This window comes from Lissotriton vulgaris, chromosome 1_1, assembly GCF_964263255.1.
Source record: "Lissotriton vulgaris chromosome 1_1, aLisVul1.2, whole genome shotgun sequence".
In the NCBI taxonomy this organism is placed as follows: domain Eukaryota; kingdom Metazoa; phylum Chordata; class Amphibia; order Caudata; family Salamandridae; genus Lissotriton; species Lissotriton vulgaris.
Window position 1 is genome coordinate 1,389,090,516 of NC_141685.1, and position 21,139 is coordinate 1,389,111,654.

A 21,139-nucleotide genomic window follows, 5' to 3' on the forward strand; every position below is an offset into this window, starting at 1 on the left:
GAGGCCGCCCCCGGCTCCAGTTCCGACTCTGCCTCCAGCGCAATGGTCGACAGCAGTTGCCAGCACTTAAACGCTGAGTCCATTGATGCCAGAAGATGAGGTACCTATTGTACTCTCTGACTCCAGATCCGCGCCGGTTCGACTGAGGCAGTGTCTGGTCGCTGTCAAACTCTACTTCCTCCACTCAACCTGCTACCACCACAAGGGATAACACATACCCTGCCTTTCCTGTTTGGGGCGTATTCAGGAAATGATTGCGACATGGGTGATAAGATTGCTAGGCCACACACGAAGAGAATTGGTATGAAGCGCTTGTCTTGTTACACCATGGTGATGTGTTAGGCTGAAGACCTTGACCTACAGCACCCCACCTTGGAGGTCAAGGCCAGTGTCCTGACTGAAGTCCTCCAGGTGCGGCAAACATCTTCTGAGCCCCTTTGGCATTTTAGTGAGGCACTTACAGCTACCTTGTGAGGGGCTTGGGTCAAACCTTGCTATTGCCCAAAGTCCACTTCCAGATAGCACAATGCCACCACCCTGCCTGGGGTGACCCTGATTTTTCATCTCATCACCTCTTCCCTGGATCCTTGGTGGTGCACGTTTCTAGAAGCCGGACAACCCCAAACACATTTCCAACTGCTCCCCCCAATAGGAAGTCAAAATGGGTGGAGATGTTTGGAAAGAGTTTTCCCATCCACCAGCTTGCCTCTTAGATCAGTGAATGCCAGCGGCCCGCTGGGGTGCTATGCTCTCGTGCCTTTTAGGATTTAGTGGCTCAGATTGTCCCAGGTGTTCCTGAAAATCCTCAACCTGTCCTCACTCAGGCTATATAGGACATGTTGTACTGCAACCAAATTCACAATTCATTGTGGCTTGGACACCACAGGTTCCATCGGGGGGCATTGTCACTAGTGTAGCCGTTCACTGGGGGAGCATTCCAGAGTTTAGGTGCCAGATATGCAAAAGGACTGTCTCTGCATCTTGCTTTCTTGACCCTTCGGACCAGTAGTGGATTACGACCCTCAGAGCGTAATGTTCCTCTCAGAGTACGAGGAGTCACCAAGTGTTGAATGAGTTTTCTTGTTAGTGGTGCGATGGACAAGACCGAGATTTAAACTTGATGCTCTTCTGGATTAGCACGGCTGCTAATGCTGGTGCTGCTGACATATGTTTGGGGATTTTGTAGAGAATCCATGCTGCTGCGATCTGGATTACCTGCAGTCAATTTGTCACATATTTGGGACTGCCTAGATAGAAGGAGTTTCCGTAATTCAGATGTGAGTTGATTATTCCCTGTACAACCACTCTTCAGAGTAAGGCCCGGAGTCAGCTTAACAGTTTTCTCAGAGTACTAAGAAGTCCAAAACAGCATGCAGTCAATTTCTTGGTCTGAACCTCCATGGACAGCCTGTAGTCTATCCAAATCGTAGGCTCTTGACTGTAGGAGAGGGTGAGGCAAGTGGACCGAGAAAACCGAGGGGATGGCTGCACCAAAAGTAGACTTTAGTTGTTATTCCAGCTATTTTCTGGTGACAAGGAAGGATGAAGACTTTCTTCCTATTTTAGACCTTCACCCTATTAACACTTTCCTACGGGAGGAAAACTTCAAGATGATCATGCTGGCCAAGGTCTTGCCTGCCCTCTACCCTGGAAGACTGTATGGTTACGTGGGACCTGCAGGACGCCTATTCCCATAGACCCATCCTGCAGGCCGTTCGGCACTACCTATGGTTCATGGTGGGACAGGAGCATTTAGAATTCATTTCACCAGTGCCTCTCGTGTTCATGAAAATGATGGTATTGGCAGCAGCACACCTTTGAAGGTCAGACGTAGCAGACTTCCCCTACCTCAAGAACTGTCGGTTGAAGGCGGGCTCGTCCTAGGCAGTTGTCCACCATCCCCAGATAGAGGCGAGTCTACTGTCATCTTTGGGTTTTACTATCAGTGTGCCAAAGTCACACCTGACCCTTTCTCAGGTGCTCCCTTTAATCTGAGCCATTCTGGACATGGTTCAGCTTTGTTTCTTTTCCCAGAATTGAGTGTCCAGGCCATTCAGGCTATGGTCCTGTTCTTTCTGCCGCTGTCCTAGATTTCAGTGAGGTTAACTATAAGGCTAGTTAGGCTGATGGCTTCCTTCCTCCCGCTGATCAAGCACACCAGGTTGCCTATGCAGGCTCTGCAGTGGGACCTGAAGACTTAGTGGGCCCAACATCAAGGGGACTACTCCGACCACATCTAGATCTCGAAGGAGATGGGGAAAGAGCTGTAGTGGTGGGTACTGGTCCGCGATTGGGTCAGCACCAGACACCTCTCCCTACCCCACCCAGAGTAGGCAGTGCTGACTGATGCACCCTTTCTGGGTTGGGAAGACTATCTGGAACGCATTACTGCCATCCGTCAAGGAGAGGCTGTTTCACAGACTTCTCCACTGCCATTGGTACTGCAACAAGCAGGGTGGGGTGGGTCACAAACCCTGTGCCAGGAAGCCCTGCACCTATGGAAATATTTTACAACCGGGAAGTTTTCTGGTGGTGAACCATGAGGTAGTGTAATTGAATGCCAGGACAGACACACTCAGCCATCAGTGCCTTGCAGATCATGAGTAGTAGTTACAACCAGAGGTGTTTCAAGGTCTCTTCCGCCTCTGCTGAGAATCTGCATTGTCAACACTTCAGTACATTGAAGTTCCCATACCATTTCCCGTTGCACCTTAAGTGGAACTCGGCACTTGATTGGGTGCAGAGGGTATAGTATCCAGAACTCCTGGGCATGAGCATCTATCCTCCACTCATGCTGACCTTCCAGGAGGATCTGCTGTTGCATCAGCAGGTGTAGGGATCTGCAGTTGGGCCTTCACAATCTCCATCTTCTCGTTTGGAGATTGAGTGGCGACAGCTGAACACCTTTGACCTTCTTCCAAAGGTTGCTGTCATCTTGACAGTCAGGCGTCCCTAGACAAAAACTGTGGCTTGATGCAGTACAGACTCCCTCCAGGCAAAGTTATCTGACATTTTTGTTTGTTTTGTCCTAAGCCCGGCAAGGCTTTCTCTGGTCACAGTTAAAGGGTACCTTTTGGCTCTTTCTGCCTATTTACGGTTGCTGAAACTCTCATTGTTCAAGTCTCCAGTTATAGGTTTTTTAAAAGGTTTGCAGCATTTGATTCCTCCCTCTCCCTTTGTCATGCCATAGTGGGACCTTAACTTGGTTTTCAAATAATCTGAAGTGCACTCCCTTTGAGCTGCTTCATAGCTTGCCCTTGCAGCTTCCCACCTTTAAGACAGTGTTCCGCGTTGCCATTACATCGGCACTGGCATATGAGTGAGCTTCAGGCTCTTTATGTCAACCCTCCATACACCACCTTCTTCCCGGACAAGCCAGTTTTGCAGACACAGGCAATCTTCTTGCCTAAAGGTGTGATGCCACTCCACATCAGGCAAGACATCACCTTTCTGGTGTTCTATGTTCTGCCTTACTCGTTTAAGGAGGAGGAGAGACTCTGACCTTTCATCTTAATTGTACCAAGGAACACTGGGGGACAATAGCTCTTTGTTCGTTTCTCTGGAGCGAAAAAAGCCAATGTTATGCAGAAGAGAACCATCTCCCGCTGTTATATTCTTTTAGGTACCCTGGTATAGGCCCAGGTAACTTCATAACCCTTCACCTATATTCTTCCCTGCATTACACTTACAACAGCTTACAGGGACTGACCTTTTGCCTAGATACAACACTGCATTCAGAACGCGGGTTTTCCCTAGTTCGAAATCTCATACATTATGCATGAGGATTCTTTGAAGCACAGCAGGACTAACATCTGTATAATATCTATGTACAAAGTTCATTCCTGACGTCATCCTAAGGCCGACACAGTAATACAGCGAGGTAGGACCCCTGGGGAGACCTATAGTTATATATACATTACATCTTGCTAAGATAGACAGAGGAGACCAGGACTTCCCGGCCGACACACTGACCAGAGATGCTGATGTTCCTGCTTGCAGATACTCCAGCTCACAGTGGTCTAACATTCCTTAGACCAGGGCGGGGTCCCACAGTCTCTCACTCCAGGTAATGGGGTTGACTTTATCCTAGAGGGATTCTTGGCTTAACACCTACACACATGCTAGGTACACTTGGGTACATCCAGTTAGGGAGGCATCGTAGGAGTACGCATCTTTTTATTATCATGTATTTTATATACTTGTATGTATTCATGATTACTGCAAGATGGTTAAGCTTTACCATCCGTTTACTTTAATAGTGCTTCTAATCCTATATATCTGCTACTGTCTAACGGTTGTTGCAGCTCATCTATTTTACACAAGAATAACAACTTTTCAATAAATACTTATTGAAAATGTCCAAACTGTTTATTCTGTGTATCTCTCGGAGACAGACTGAGTAAGCACGAGTGACTGAGCGAAAAGTAGTTTGTTTCCACGGTCCTGAGGGATCAGGGTTGTCATGTTCGATGGTTGCCAAGAACTATTTTCTCCTTGGTAAGAGGAGATTCTAGTGGCACTGTGACCTAGCTGGTACAAAAGGCCAACATACCCAGTGGGAGTGTTCAGAATCAGTCTGACACCAATCCTACGGTGTATGCTGTCCGAACGTGCAGATCTTGTATAGGTTTTATAGGAACTCTACAACTCCGCTGGATCATGGTTTTGCATTGACCTTCCACGCAACCCCCCCCCCCCCCCCCCCTCCACCCCGGAAGGATTGTGTGCTCATTCTAGCAGGGCCAAACCTGCTACCAAAGTGTTGACACGCGGAATCTCTGCTCTGGACATTTGTCGGGTGGCTATGCAGGCATCTCTTCATATGTTCACAAAGGACAATTGTCTGGGCATTTTAGATGGGATTTTGCCTGCTCGGTCCTACAAGACGTTTGGTTTGAGTCCATTCACAGACTCACTTCTGAATAAGTACTGCTTAGGTATGTATTCAAAAGATGAGGAATCTTCAGCTAGAAGTCTCTGTCAAAAGAATACGTTGCTTACATTTGGTAGCACTCTTTCTGGTTGAGACTCGATCTAACTGCAGATTTCTCACCTGTCCTCCCATCCTCTCTGTCACAACCAATTTGATATTGAGGGTCTGTGTCTGGGGGCGCAGACAGCTCAAAGGCAACTGATGTCAACGGGCAGGAGAGGTGCCTATATCAGCTCTGAAAATCATTTCCAGACCCACACAGTGCCACCTACCGGCGTGCAGAGGTACTGCTGAAAAGTTTCAGAATCCAGTTTGATGCTTGGGGAATATTCAAAAGGTGATAAATCTGTGGCTAGGTAGAGTCTCTACCAGAAACAGCAAGGCAAGTAAGGCAAGTAACTTTTAGTTGATACTATCCCCCAGATGCATCAAGCCCATATTCTGCGAATTCTAAATTGCGAAAAATACCGAATCGCAATTTAGAATTCGCACAATGGGATGCATCAAGAAAAGCGACTTAAAAAATCTAATCGCAATAGCCGCAATTGCCGATAGCGATTTTTTCGCCAAATCGCATAAAATTCACAGAATCGCCTGTTTTCCATGTAAAAATTGCGAACTCGCAATTACCGAAATCGTAAATTGCGAGATCGCAAAAACGGGAAGTCGCATTTCGAGCACAATGATGACATCACAACCAGGAAGTAGGCAGTTCCCTCCCTCATTCAGAACACAGAGCCTGAGAGTGGAAGAAGCACAGCCCAGAGCTCCACAACAGACATCCTGCAGCACCACACCAGGACACAAACAACAACTTAAAATGTCGCAGGAAGCAACAGGGAGCAGTGCACCAGGCAGAAAGAGAAAAATAAAATTATCTGAGCAGGAATTAGAGAACCTCATCGAGGGAGTATCAAAGGACCATGACAGGCTGTTTGGAAAAGAGTCCCGGAGGGTGCCTGAGGCCGACAAGCGGCGCATTTGGCTGCGCATCCGCGCAAAGGTGAACTCAGTTGGAGTGACCCAGCGCTCCATTGACAAGCTCAAAAAGAGGTGGTACGACCTCAGAGGGCATGCCTAAGAACGCATCGCTGAGAGGCTGGAGGAGCAACTTGCCACCGGAGGAGGAGACCCCACAGTTGCACCCAACACTCCACTCGAAGACCTGGTGGAGGACACCCTCAATCCTGCAGCCTGCGTGGGGGTCACCCGGCTGGGCTCCTCCCGACCCACCCAACAATCCAAAGGTAAGTGCCATGCGACTGCGACCCCGTCCCCTAACAATGCCCATGACTCCAGAGCTAGCCATTTGATAACCCCAGTAATGCAGGCCATGCACACCTGAAATGCCCTAATGCATTGTGGGACCTGTAGTGTGACCACAATTCCTGGATAGCCACACACAGCCAGACCTGTCAAGTGAAAGATATTCCTAAAGCCAGTCAGGGAATGCAAGCCTGCATGCATGTAGCAACATCCCATGTGCAAGATACATATCATTAATCATGCACCCATTTACATCACAGGTGCGTCTGAACAATCCAGCACAGACAGCGAGGCCCTCCACATAGAGGAGAACCCTGAGGACACCAAGGGAGAGGGCCATCCTGCCCCACGACCCGGACCATCACTACCACCAGCAGCAGTACCACCACCTCCCCATGTGGACAGGGCCACCCCTGCAGCCACAGGAGCACAGCAACCACCCCATGTGACACCCATGGCAGTGGTACAGGCCACACCACCACCACCCAGGAGGCAGACACGGCGCACAGCCACTGTGCGAGCTCAGTCCAGCGGACTGATGAGGCAACAGCGCAACGTCTCAACACGCGCTGGCAGGGGGGAACATGTCCGAGATCCTGGGCTGGCCATAGAACGCCGGATGCTTGCTGTCCACCAGAAACAGGCACGGCACTTGGCAGCCATCCACCTGCAGCTCAACAAAGCGCGAAACGTGAGCCAGCTCACAGAAAGCATGCAGGTCATGACCGCAGCTGTCAGGGAGAACAGCCAGATCCTGGTGTCCCAGCAGGACATCACCCGCCGCCGCCACCGCCAGCTGCTGACCCGCCTGTCAGCATACACAAGATCCAACCATCTCATCGGAAATGCCACCTCCCAACTTTCGCGCCGCTCTCTTGTGATGCAAATACAGATGGTTCAATGCTGCCAGGACGTCGCCAGGGCCCTTGAACAAGTCACAACAGCTGTGCAGAGTCTGCAGGCGTCTGGCCATGGCCAAGCAAGTGGGGGTGATGATGTCAGTGAGGGCACTTCGAGTCACAGCAGCCTGTCTTTGCCGCTGGTAACCGTACGCCACCGCAGCACCAGGCCCACTGCAGCATCACGGGCCAATAGTGTCGTGGAGAGGCGACTGGGCGCGTCCGGCCGGAGGCGCCAGTGTCTCTATGAACTCTACCAGCAGGGCCATGCTGATTAGACAAGCACGCCCTCTTCTCTATCATGGGTTTGTATGAGGAAATACAGTTCTCCTGTAATTTGTAAAAAATGTAAAGACACATTATTGTGAAAGTAACAATAAGAATTTATAGTCACAAGTAAATCCGACTCATGTCATTATTACATCTGTCATGCATGAGTGCAGTGTTGTGTGAGGGGAATGGGTGCACTAGAAACAGTTCATTGTGATTTGGTTGCGGCGCCTGTGTCCTTCTGCAGGATTCTCCCCGCATGCATGATGCACATGTGCAGGTGGGCGGTTGTCACCTTCGACTCACTGCCAGAGATCTGCACAGGTATCCTCCGCTTGGTAGCAATATTGTGGAGTATTGCACACACGGCCCTGATGCGGCAGCAGACCTCAGGCTGGTATTTGAGGGCCCCACCAGTCTTGTGTAGGATGCGGAATCGGCTCTATAAAAGCCCAAATGTCCGCTCAATGCAATTTCTAGTGCGAATGTGTGCAGCATTGTAACGCTGTTGCTGTGGTGTGGCAGGGTTGAGGTATGGGGTGAGGAGGTACTCACGGAGGCCGTAGGCGCTGTCACCTGAATGAAAGGAGCAGAGGGTGAGTGCCTGTTATGCGCAGCTACATGGTCTCAATGTACTGTTTGTTGGCATGTGTACTTACCTAGAAGGTGTCCTTCCCCAAAGTCTCCCCTGGCCAGGCGTGTGTGCATGCCGCTGTGCCGGAATATGAAGGAATCATGCGTGCTCCCCGGGTATTGTGCCACTATGTCAGTGATGATTGTTTTTGCGTTGCAGACCATCTGGATGTTCAGTGAGTGGTAGGACTTGCGGTTCCTGTACATGTATTCTGTCTCAGCGGGTGGGCAGATGTGGATGTGGGTACAGTCAATGCATCCAATTACATGGGGGAATTGCGCAATGTTGTAAAATTGTAGCTTGGTTTCATTCAAGTCCTGCTGGGTGGTTGGGAATGTAATGTAATGGTCTAGCCGGGTCAGCATGGCCTCCAGGAAACTCCTTAGGCAGCGGGACAGTGTGCTCTGGGACATCCCCCCTGCAACTGCAACTATCCCCTGGAAGCTTCCGGAGGCCAGGAGGTGCAGGCAGACCTTGACATGGGTGGGCACGGCATTGGTCCTCCTCGTTGGGGGCTGCATCGGGGGGTCAAGGTCCCGGATGAGCTTGGTAATCATTGCCCCATTCAGCCTGTATTTTGAGTAGATTTCCTCCTCAGTCTGGCCCAGGAGTGTGACCCGTTGCCGGAAAATTAGCTCCTGGATCCTGCGTCTGTTCCTGGCTGCAGCCTGGAGCCTTCGCCGCCTTACCACCATTTAGAGTCCTGGCATTGTGAATGTCCTCATGCTCCTACTGTGTCTCCTTAAGTGTGTTTGTTCAGCCCTGCACCTGTAGCTAGTTAGAATTTTAAAAAGATCTTTTTTTTTTTTTACTTTATGGTTAACACCTGGTTTGAGTTCTCCTTAACTTGCGCCTCGCAAATAGCGATTTTTAGCTTTTTTGCTAATAGCGATTTTTCATGCATTTGGTTTGCGATTATTTTGCGATTTCGCAAATAAAATCGCAGAATGATTGGAAACTCGCTATTTCAGAATCGCAAAGGGGGTTCCACCTTGATTCTGCGATTTTATTTGCGAAGTCGCAAAATATTTTTTGCGATTTCGCAATTTGGTTGTTTTTCTTTTCATGAATTGCGGTTCATGGAATTGCGATCTCAATAGCTGTTTCGCAACTATTGCGATCGCAATTTGTGTTGATGAATCTACCTGTAAGTCTTCCTGCAGGTTTCTCACCACTATAAATTCTCTCACCTTGTAAATTACTGACAGGGATTCCAAGTTCCTGCAAAGATCCCAAGGAATGCAAGCATCATATGCTGTACTGTCGCTGTCACTGATGTGGTCTCCAATCCTGTCCAGTGTGATAACTTTATTTTTGCATTATGTTGTTGGCTGATGACTTAATGAAGATGTTTTTGCTCCTTCATATACACATTTTGCCTGTGGTAGTGAAGAGCTACTCTTTCCGATGAATTACTTCAAAATTAAAAGTGATGGTTTTGATTAGCCTTCATGGCTAGAGTGCATATTATAATGCAGCAATGAGCAAGTAAAACAGTGTTTCGATAATATTAAGGCACCATCCACCCTAGAGGTTAATTACCCTGTGAGAAGAAAATCCGACCGAAGAACATGACATGATATGACAATGTTTTACGTTGGCAGGGTATGCCCAGACGTGGGTCTCTTGCTCACTTTGCCACTGGATTCAAGCTAGCCTGGCTGATGAGGGGTGTTACCTCGAAACCGGTCCAAGGATGCTTATTTCCAGTCCGGGCAGACCTGGCGTGGCAATTCGAGCTGGACTGGTCCCATTAGGCACAGGGTCAAGATTGATTTCCATATGGCTGGGTCTGAACTGGGGTGGCGAAGTGAGCTAAAGAATGATGATGGATTCAACCCAGATCTGTGACTGCGTGTGTGTGTCCGAAAAGTTTCAGTGCTCGGTCCATGGTGTTTGCTTAGAAATGAAATAGACCATAAGCAAATAAAAAAAAAGCCAGCAGCTCACTGCCTCCACCACCAAAGGAACATGGAAAGTTTTCAGAAATTAGTCAGTCAAGCTTTCAGTGCCAGACACCTTGCCAGTGGGTATGTTAGTATGGTTCAGGCCTTTTTGTGATTTTTTTTTTCTAGTATGCTTTAAATTTTAGTTAGAGTGGAGAAGGAGATATTGTCTGTTAAGGTGTCCAGAACCGTTGACACGGATTTAGTAAAAGCTTTAATAAAATACCTAGTGTTAATGGAGTAGGAGCCCTTCAAGAGGAGCTATAAGGAGCCCACTGTCATATCCCAGGAGGCCACAGTCCTGCATCGGCAGTCACTGCTGCATGTCAACCCACCAGTCTTTAGTAACTTCGAGTCCCACTACTAGATGGATGCATTAGCTGAGTCCAGCACCTGTAAACTTTCGGACTTGAGTCCATATATGCTGAAAGCACTAATGTAACCTAGCAAGCAGCAATTCTTCCAGACAAGACTTCAGAAGGAGATATTAAAGAGTTTTCCTATCGGCTCCCAAGAGTTTACAGCAATGGATCAGCAGATTTTTTTTTAACATTTTGGAAATTTTTATCATATTTATATTTCAGGCATAGAAATAATATACAAGATTCTGGTCAAATATGATTTTCTCATTATGTGCTCAAATTACACACAAATTGATGATGTGATTGCTTTTAATGTTAACAGTACTTTGTTCTAAACTAACTCATTATTTACCACACAAATAAGGATAGGAAAATAGCTGTATGGGAATGAGGAAGAGATTTTCTTTATATTTTACTTGTATTTCAGTATAATTTTCTACAACTTTAGCACAAGGGTATTACAATTACACTAAATGTAAGATCACCCTCATTCTGCTGGACCTGTGGGCACTGTTCGTCTTCTATTAAATGGTGTCCAGGGCAGTGAGCTAAATTGGGCCTCCTCTTTATTCTTAATTAGATGCCAAATCATTACTCTTCCTCCCTTCCTCTCCAAACCCTAATATGTCACCAGCACTGTCAGACAGGGCTCCTCACTTCTTGCCCATTGTTAAGCATCTACTTTTGGTACCTTTGCTTCCAGGATTTGCTCTTTCATCTACCAGTTGCACTCCTGTTCTGTTTACTTCCAGAATCAGTTCAGAATGAAGAAAAACCCATGCTACGATCCAAAAATGTGTATCAGTGGATGATAACATTCCGCAACTGGACTCCATTAAAAATTGTCTAAAGCTCAGTGAAGATAAAACTGAGGCCATTATCACCACTTTTAACAAGCTGATGATCCTCACCCAACTGGCTGATAAATGTTTATCTTGGTCTGTCACTGCCCTCTGAAGTCCAAAATCTTACTGAGATTGATCAAACTAGCCGAGTAATCAGTTGTTGCTTTTTCGAATTTGTATTCTCAAAAAGTCTTAATGACCCCACACAGACCAGGTATGATGCTCTAATCTCATATCAGTTTGACTGTGGCCCCATTGTTAATTTCAGCTTCCATTTGGTCTTCAGCCACAAATGCTTAGGAGTTAAGAATGCAGTGGTCCATCTCTTACTGGGTATCAATAGAAGAGACCGCATTTCACCAGGTTCCTACCTTTCCAAATTCCAATCCTTGCAACCATTGCAAAAACCTCAACTCTTTTTCCCTCCTGGCATCAAACTGTGGAATCTCCTTCCTAACAGAACATTACTGTCCTCATACCCTTTTAAAACGTTCTAAGAAACAGCTATACCCATTTTCACAACAATACACCATACCTTCATTACAGTTCCTGTAAAGAACACCTTGGAGAAGAAGTGTGTAGTCTATCATTGACAATAATAACAGTATGTACAAAAGAGACATAGGCCCACATGTACATAGGTTTCATTTTGCGATTTCGTCCAAATTTCGCAATCTGCTGTTAGGAAATTTTATTTATTTATTTATTTATTTCGACTTATATAGTGCATTATCACCCCGGGGTCTCCAAGCGCTTTGTCGGGTACACACCAGAATTCATACAGCCAATCAACAAATTACAACACGCCCCATGCTTGCTGGAAAAGCACTGTTTTTAATTTTCTACGAAAAGGCAACAAGTTGGATTCTTTGCGCAGTTCGATTGGTAAGCTATTCCAGACAGGTGGAAAGATATTAGAGAAAGCACGACCACCCAGGGTGGACAATCTAAAGCGCGGTTGGGTTAAAAGGGTGGCTTCCGAGGAACGCAACACCCTACCAGGCCTGTATGGGGCCAAGCGAGCTTTCATATAGCTTGGCGCCTTTCCATACAGAGCTTTATGCGTAATGCAAAGCTCTTTAAACATTACCCTCTGTTTGACTGGCAGCCAAATCACGAACACCAGTGTACTTATGTGCCCTTGACACATTTAGAAATTCCTAATGGAGTTGCAATTGACCTACCTCATTAATATTAATTAAGTAGTTTGCAATTTGCGACACTTTGGAAATCGCAAAAAGCACAGGGATGGTGGCCTGGTTGGGAAAGCAGACCACCATGTCTGTGTTTGCTTTTAAATGAAGCAGCCTTTTTTTATTGAAATGCAGTCCATTTTTCTTAAAGGAAAACACGATGCGTTTTCAAAAAGAAAAATGAAACGTTTCAGTTTCATTTTGTGAAAGTAAGCAGTGGTCCGTGGGACCGATGCCTGCTCTTAAAAAACATTTTCGCGGACAGAGAGGATACTGAAGAGTACTGTATACCAACCCTAAAAACCTACGAGTCACTGGCCCAATGGCTCGCACTGTTGAAATTTGGCATTTAGTCACAAAGCAATTCGGGCGGCACAAGAAGATCACACAAGTACCCCCGCTTTGGGAGACCGAGTGGCTCGGCCTCCTGAGCACTTGCCCCGGATTCGATAAGTGGGATCTAATAGGTATTTCGGAAGTGAAAGATTTGTGGATTAACGGAGTGGTAATCTTTGTAACACTACAGAAAGAATACCAGCTGGCACAGGCCGAAACTTTTAGATACTTAAAAATCAGTCATGCCCTAAAAACAGCAATACGAGAGGGGTGATCGATACCCAAGACCTCCCCCACTTGAAGATAGATTACTGTTAGATCCTATGCCCAAGAAAGCCATTTCCCTAACATAGAAATAGCTACTCCGTAATAGACCAGACCCACTGACGCGCTTAAGGCAGCAATGGGAGACAGACCTGGGTGACCTTGAGGACGATGACTGGCGAGATGCACTCGCCTCACCCCGAGAAATTGCAATCCCCATGAGACTCAGACCAATTCAGCTTAAAATCCTGCACAGAGTCTACTTTTCAGCTATAGTACCGGTTAAAATTAAGAAGAGAGCGCACCAATGGCTCAAATCTTTTCTGTCTCGCCGCTCCCAAAGAATTCAGCTGGGTGAGCAGCAGTCAGACAGAGGGTTGCTCAGCTGTGGTGTCCCTCAAGGCTCTGCCTTGTCTCCACTACTTTTTAACATTTATCTGCAACCACTGATAGAAGCCCTAGGTAGCATGAACTGTAAAATATTTAATTATGCGGATGACACCCAACTCCTTCTTAGCATAGATAACTCCCCTCTCGTCCAGGCCCATGTACAAAAGGTGCTCAGATTTACAGTGAGTTGGATGTCAACCAACTCACTGAAAGTCAATCCGGATAAGACTGAGGTTTTAGTCATCCCCACCATCAACTCCCCCTGGAATAATCACTTCTGACCCCAAGAGTTAGGCCCTACCCCGATCCCCGTACCAGTCGTGAAGAGCCTCGGTTTAAAAATTGACTCTGAGCTCTCCATGGCCAATCAAGTTACCACGGTGATCAGTACTTGTACTGGTCTGATTAGACAGATACGGAAACTTGCCCCTCTTCTGACCACCTCCTTTCTCCAAATGATAGCATCAGCCACTATCATCTCTAGGCTAGACTAAGGTAACGCCTTATACGTGGACCTTCCTCAGAAATTAGTCAACAGACTCCAGGTAGTCCAGAATGATGCAGCAAGGATGATCTTCAGACTTCCTATGAGATCCCATGCCACTCCGCTGTTGCACAAACTACATTGGCTGCCTATTAGGCAGAGAGTGAAGTTCAAGGGCCTTTGCATCTTCCATAAATCACTCTATGGCCTAGTCCCAACATACATAAAGGAACGCCTGGAGGCTTATGTACCTGGCCGTACACTACGGTCCTCTCTGGCCTGTCGCCTATCTTGCCATCGATATAAGCTCACCTCGAAAGGAGGCAGCTCCTTCTCTGTCTTAGCTCCCCAGCTTTGGAATGCGCTACCTGAGCGTCTCCGGAAGGAACCCTCCCTGCTTAGCTTCAGGAAACAGCTCAAAACCCTCCTATTTAAAGAATCACTAACCATAGCTTAGTGCGCGTTCGTCATCGTGTCGTTTAGCAGCCCACCCTTCTCCCCCTGAGCGCTGAGAGACCTGGAGGTGATTCAGCGCTATACAAGCATAAATTAACATTAACATTAACATGCACTGCATACGAAATTGCTCCCAGGAGGGAACCTTCTTCCACACGATATGGGAATGCCCGATTATTCAAACATATTGGGCTGCAGTCATTTCAAAAATGGAAAGTGCGGGGGAGGGACTCAAGGCCAGCCCTAAAGTTTGTCTACTAAACATATTGGAAGCCACTGACCTAACACAAACGGAAACATGATGGGCATCATTGGGATGGGCTCTTGCAAAACGGAATATAGCACAAAAATGGGGAATCTGGGACCCACCATTAGTGAGAGGCTGGATGGTGGACATGGATAGGGCTATGATAGCGGAGAAGGACGTCTTCAAAAACAGGGGGTGCCCCAAAAAATGGGATCGAAAGTGGGCAGCATGGATTGTATACAGAGGTGATATCTGTTTGTCCCCAGCGGCTGAACTACACAGGAGGGGGGCAGGGATGTTGACTAGCCTGCTGAATGCATTGGGGTAGGTATATACAATTGGATGGGGTTCAGACTGTGGAATTTAACATACAGAAAAATAATGGTGTAACCAACCATTGGCTAGCTAATAACAAACCGGCTGTGTCTTTGCTGTTATGTTCAATAAAACGAATTTAAAATTAGTTTTTTTTTTTTAAATAAAATTTAAAAAAAGTTTTCACATGCATTCACATAGGGGAAAGGGTCCCCTGATGACCCCTTTCTGTTAGCAAATAGGTTACCAACTATCTAAAATAGGCTGTAAAATAGGCATGTTTTGCAACCGCATTTCAGTCCCAGAACATTCGTAGATAGCACTGCGAGTCGCTATTAGGAGTGGTCGCCCTTCCAAATATTGAACCGCTCACCTATTTTGCGATTCGTTAATAGGTTACGAAATCTCAATATGGGTTTGGTGCATAGTAAAATGCATTTTTCCTGTCGCAAGCAGCCGATTCTGCGAACCAACGTACAAGGGTCTTAATGTTATCATATCTTCTAGTAGCCACGTTTTTTTCATGCATAGCCCTTTTTAGTTTTTGATAGTTATTAGTTACTGAACCTTATGACTGACTGGGAGCCTGCAAAGAAAGAGAACACACTGCTGAAAAATAGTACTGCATGTGTTCTGCTAGTCATACGCCAGAGGACGCTGCAGGCTGTCCCCGCCAAAGGTTTTCAAGAGCAATACTGTTCTTGCAATATATGCCAGAGATTGCTGGGAAATGACACAGAGTACATTTTTGAGCCAACAGGGGTAGCCAGAGATGTTTTTCAAGACATGTATTATTTAGGATTTGAGAGTATGAGCTCAGATCTAGATTGTAGCTCTTATAAGCTCATGCCACTTTCTCTCAAAGAAGTTTTGAACAGGTCTAAGTGGCTCACCAGCCAGCTGTCCCAGAACGCATAACCTCTATTTTCTATGCATTAAGTTAAAGTCAACTATGTTTCATCCAAACTTCAATACCTAGGAGACATTCAGACATGTTGTTTGGCTTGTCCCTTTGTCGCTAATCTGACAACTCTAGTCCAAGTCTGCAATCTAGCCACAGTACTGCATTTCTTCCCAACATACCGAAGACTGAATTGTCTCTCAAATTCCTCCATCATGTTTAGTTCTGTAGGAGGCAATCACTATTATTTCATTAGTACAATAAAGTTTTGTTTGCAGCAGTTTAGAAGGGAAAATAATGGTTGTGATATTGTAGAATATTTTTATTTGTTTTAGGCCCTACAGAGAGAGACATGATTGTTATGAGAAATGACATTGGTATCCGGCATCCATCGGGCCATCTAGAGGAGAAGAACATTAGCCTGGTGGTGTATGGAGATGTCAATGGGTACTCTGCAATGGCTAAAACTGTTGGCTTCCCTACAGCAATTGCTGCTAAAATGGTACTGGATGGTAAGTGTATTGTTTATTTTAATTCCCATGATTTCATTCTTTATAGCTTTCATACTCCTGGCTGTGTATGCATTAGAGGTCCAACATTTAAATTGTCTTCATGCTTCTTGATCATCTTTGGTTCTCAAAGATGTACAACACATACTTCATCCTTAATTTTCCACTCCAATCGGAATAGGAATCCAAATAAAGAGGTTTGATTTAGGTTTTATTTCACCACTTATTCCAATGAGTTTCATGGAAGACTTTTAGGAAGTCTGTACTCCATCTTAAGAAAAACAGAACCGTCTTGTGAGAATTGTCCTCAGTGACAAGCTCACTAGAAAGGGGGAGATGGGAAGTACACCTCCTAACTGTCTTGAACAGCTTTGAAGCTAAAGTAGATTTGCTTGAGTTTGTAGTGATCTCACAAGGAGGGAGAATGGTGAGACCAGTCTATGGGAAATAAGTAACTTCTGAGGCGTGAATTGTTTTGGAAGAACTAAGTAGTCATTTTAGCATGAACGAATTTCTGTGGTATTTGCTTAGGCAGTCAGATTTCAGAGCCTGAATGAAGTTTGACTTTTATTTTTTGGGAGGGTGGGGAGAGGAATCGAATGCCCTTCCTTACTTTCAATCCTTTGAGCAGTAGCAAACCTGAGTGACTAGAAAATTCACTGACGAACTAGAGCGTTTTATAACAAAGAAGTTCAATCGACTAACTTACTGGATACAAACTTGCAAACATCTCACATTATTAGGCTAAATAGTAGACCGGATTGGAACAAAAGGAATAGTCAGTAGCAGTCAGCTTAATTGTATATAAACAGATTCACATTTCATATACAGATCAATTGTTTGATGTATCTACAATATAATACATTTGACCTTAGAGGGGTTATGTTGAGCAGGACAAAACAAATGGATTTCGGATTTTGCAGCCACTCTCTCCATCGCATCAAGGTTTTCCTCACATACTGGGGACGGCAGACCAAACAGTGATCCCCCTGACGGGAAGTACTGCATGTGTATTGAGGGGCACTTTTAAATAAGGGCTTACATCATGTTGTAATAAAACAAATGCTGACTCGTATGTCATGTGTAAGCCCTAAACCCTCGATGCATTATGTTGCAAAAATAAAGAAATTAGGCTCCCAGCTCACTGGGAAGGATGGAAAGAGAGACAAAAGTACAAACTAAAGAAATTAGCCTTGTTTTTTCATGTTCTATAATTCTTATGCTCTACCTCTCCTTAGAACGCATACAGTCAATCCCGCATGAAGTGCAGCTGTGATACAACCTTGTCATAATATTCAGATGTGAAGAGAGGAGTTTCTTTCCATTCAGCCAATATGTGGAAAAACACAAAACAACTGGCTGGAAAAGTCAGTGATGCACAGGTAGTGGGCGGGCTATTATTCAAGAAGATTAGGACTGGGTTCGGTGGAATAAAAGGAAAGTAGCTGATTTTGTGTTTTTAAGCCTTTTCCAATTCATGCCAATGGTTCAAATATTTCCAAGTCTATGGCAAGGCAGGGCAGCCAGCACCAAGAGTAGTGAAATTACCTGGAAGGTCGTTTCTCCTAATTTGAGGGGAGGAAGGTACATCTGCTTTCCAAACTAGCTCATGAAACAGTGAGGTGAAGAAAACATATCTAAATCATATCAATAAAAGAGTCTTTACCAAGGGGGCCTGGCTAGACAAGGGACAGCTGAGATTTGTGTCGGATACAGGGAATGGCTATTCTGGGATGTGGAGAGGTCAAAGCAGACTCTGAAGTCCATTCTAGCCCTACGGACTTACCCCAGGACAAAAAGCTGAGGTAGGCTGTAGTCTTTTTGAGATGTTTAAATTGAAGTTGGATTTAAAAAACTTGGTGTGAGCCCTTATAAAGAATTGTCACTAGTTTTATTTCCTGTGCTATTGCTTGCAGATATTTTCAAAGAAGGAGTGACAGTGGGGCTTTTTAGCAAGGTCCAGTAAACGTGCCCATTAGGTCATGTGAACAATAGAAATGGATACTGTTCCTCTAAGAATCGTGTCTGAAAAGTTTGAGAATGTGCAAGCCAAATACCAACTGGTTGGTGGTGGTGACAGTGTTATTGTTGAGAGCACTGGGAGAAAGAGGGATGTGGGGATCCCGCTTTGGCGGAACTAGGGTCCTCACACACCCAGCAAGCTAGGTGTCATGCTTCATCATTTGGACCTGCTCCTCGTTGGGCCGGCGCTGCAATGCCCAACGGGCACCCGGGAAGGGGCTCTTTATCGGAGATCTTTTGTTCCTTTGCCGTATGATGAAGTGAGGGTGTGTGGGCCAGGAGGGTGTAGATATAGTGGGGTGCAGTGAGTGCGTTATAAAAGGTTTGATATTCCAAATAATATTTATTCCGGTTGGTAATCCACCCTGTTAAAAAGTTCAGAGTGGCAATATCCTCAGGGAGAGGTGGTCAGTTGACCCTATGCTCAACTCTTATGGTCGACATGTTTCTTGCCTAGTGGTTGAAAATACTGTGGCAATTCTTCAGTACCTATACTGTGAAAAAGTGATAAAAAAGGGGGTATGTGTGCGTGTATATCTACACTGAATGGTGTTGCTCAATGCAAACTACCATCCAGGGGGCACTACCATGGTAAGGTGGATTACCAACCGGAATACAAATTATTTGGAATATCCAACATATTTTTAACACACTCACTGCACCCCACTATATCTACACCCTCCTGGCCCACACACCCTCACTTCATCATATGGCAAAGGAACAAAAGATCTCCGATAAAGAGTCCCTTCGCGGGTGCCCGTTGGGCATTGCAGTGCCGGCCCAACGAGGAGCAGGTCCAAATGATGAAGCATGACACCTAGCTTGCTGAGTGTGTGAGGGCCCTATTGCTTGGCTTGCCTTAAGCATGGTTACCCTGCCATCATTATATGCAAGAAAAGGAGGGGGTATCCCCGACTAGAGTTCCTAATTCGGGATGCACAAACTGGTTGAAAAAAACAGGTAATTAGGAACAGTATTAACTAGTGGACAAGACCTGACATCAGACAGTAATGACTATGTTTGAACAACGTGCATGGTACAAAAATATAAATTTTATTTTATTGAAAAGTTTCTTTATAGTTAAAAAGCAAGCATTGTTTTGGGGGTGCATATGTCTCCTCTGTACATGTGATGGTCAATCTACACATACAATATACTGTACAATTTCGCTCATTGCAGTGTTCAGTACATTTCATAACATTTCATTATTTGGAGACTATATTAAAGATGCTAAACAAGCTGATAGTTGCAATCTAAAAACATGGCTAGATGTAACAACTACCCTACCATCATTTTAAGGTTTGAAAGAAAATTGTTCATTTTACCCTCCTTTGTCTGCACAGCAGACATCCAGTAGGAGTCCAGAGGATAATGTAAGACACCAGATATGATTTTAAGATATTGTTTAAGGGCTTGCCACTTAGCTTTATTTATTGTCTGCATTAAATAGATACCACATATAATAATGACTACATAAAACGCACACTAAATTTCTTCTAAGGCATATTAAGGAAACGTTCTCCAAAAAGAAAAAATCACTCAACGTTTACTTGTTGACATTATTATGGATCTAATAGGTACCCTTCGTGTGTAAAATGCAAAAGAAAAAGAACACATAAATATATATTTGAAAGGACCTAGTAGTTCTATGTTTTTAATTAAAGAATGAGAAATGTGAATGAAAATATCTATATCGTTCATTTTCTATCCACTATTTTCTCTCTAGGTGAGATTGATGACAAAGGCATGGTTATACCCTTGACACCAAATATCTATGGACCGATACTTGAACGCATTAAAGAAGAAGGGATCTTGTACAATACAAAGAGCACATTTACCCTTTAGGTTGCCTACAGATGAATGTCTATGCTGTATGTGTAATTATGTACATTATCATGCTTAAAAGAGTAACTTTTGAATGTCAAATTTTTTAACTAGGGAATTTTTGTCATGCAATAAAATATTGTAAATGGACACCATCCTTATTCTTTAGTGTGTGTGACTGATATGTCTTACTTGTGGTGAAGTTCCATATCTAAAACAAGCATTGGCACAGCCAATAGGTCTCACCTTTTAATCCTTTAGGATTTGCCAATGCTATTTGCGGATGCTGTGCAGCATCAGATGCAGCATAGCATTGCCAAAAAAAAAAACAGATGCAGTGACATGACTACTGTTGATGATTGTGTCATTCTGCAGGTGTGTGCAGGCGTCCCCAGCTTTTGTGTGCCTACAGAATGACGTGGGCGCCATTTTCCTTTTTTTCTTTAACCATTCAAGATGGTGGACGCCACCTGCATCAGTAAGTTAAAAAACATTAATAAAATCTAATCATGGGGTTTCCAAGTAACATGACAGTTTTTTCTTTTGGAGTCTTATCTACTACATAACAGTTTTCTGAACGCGATTCCCTGGTACCTGTACATTTTACCGAGGCATAGTTGATTACAAGTTAATATCGTACTCTTTGGAACACCAGGGTTTGTATCGTGGTGACGTTATTCCCCCGATCATTGGTACATGGTAAGGAAGCCAACACATTCAATGCATGTTGCAATCATAAGGGAGTAAGTAACCTTATGTACCATCTGCATAATAGAAGGGGAAAATGTCTTATTGCTAATTCTAGGCCATAAAAGTTGAGTTATATTGAATTTCTGCTTGCAAGTCGTCAATGGGAAAATTAAAGAGGAGTGGGGGCAGGAACTCGCCCTTGCCACACTTTTCTAACATAATTGACTTTATCTGTGGGCCATTTACTAATGGCACAATTTACTTATCGATATAATGAGATTGCATAGTCATTATTAGTATGGGATGGAGTTGCACCACAGACCAAGATGGCTCACCGCTCCTTGAGACTCCCT

At 45.0% G+C, this 21,139-nt stretch overlaps 1 protein-coding gene across 1 annotated transcript in view; it reads left to right on the forward strand.

Annotated features, from left to right (window-relative positions):
• The window catches only part of AASS (aminoadipate-semialdehyde synthase), a 568,722-nt gene extending 548,476 nt beyond the window's left edge, over positions 1-20,246 (forward strand). The window contains exons 23-24 of the mRNA XM_086966854.1: positions 16,077-16,253; positions 19,999-20,246. Coding sequence (XP_086822980.1) covers positions 16,077-16,253; positions 19,999-20,117 — 296 coding nt within the window. The 3' untranslated portion in view covers positions 20,118-20,246. The remainder of the gene's footprint in view (positions 1-16,076; positions 16,254-19,998) is intronic.
• The last annotated feature ends 893 nt before the right edge of the window (positions 20,247-21,139 follow it).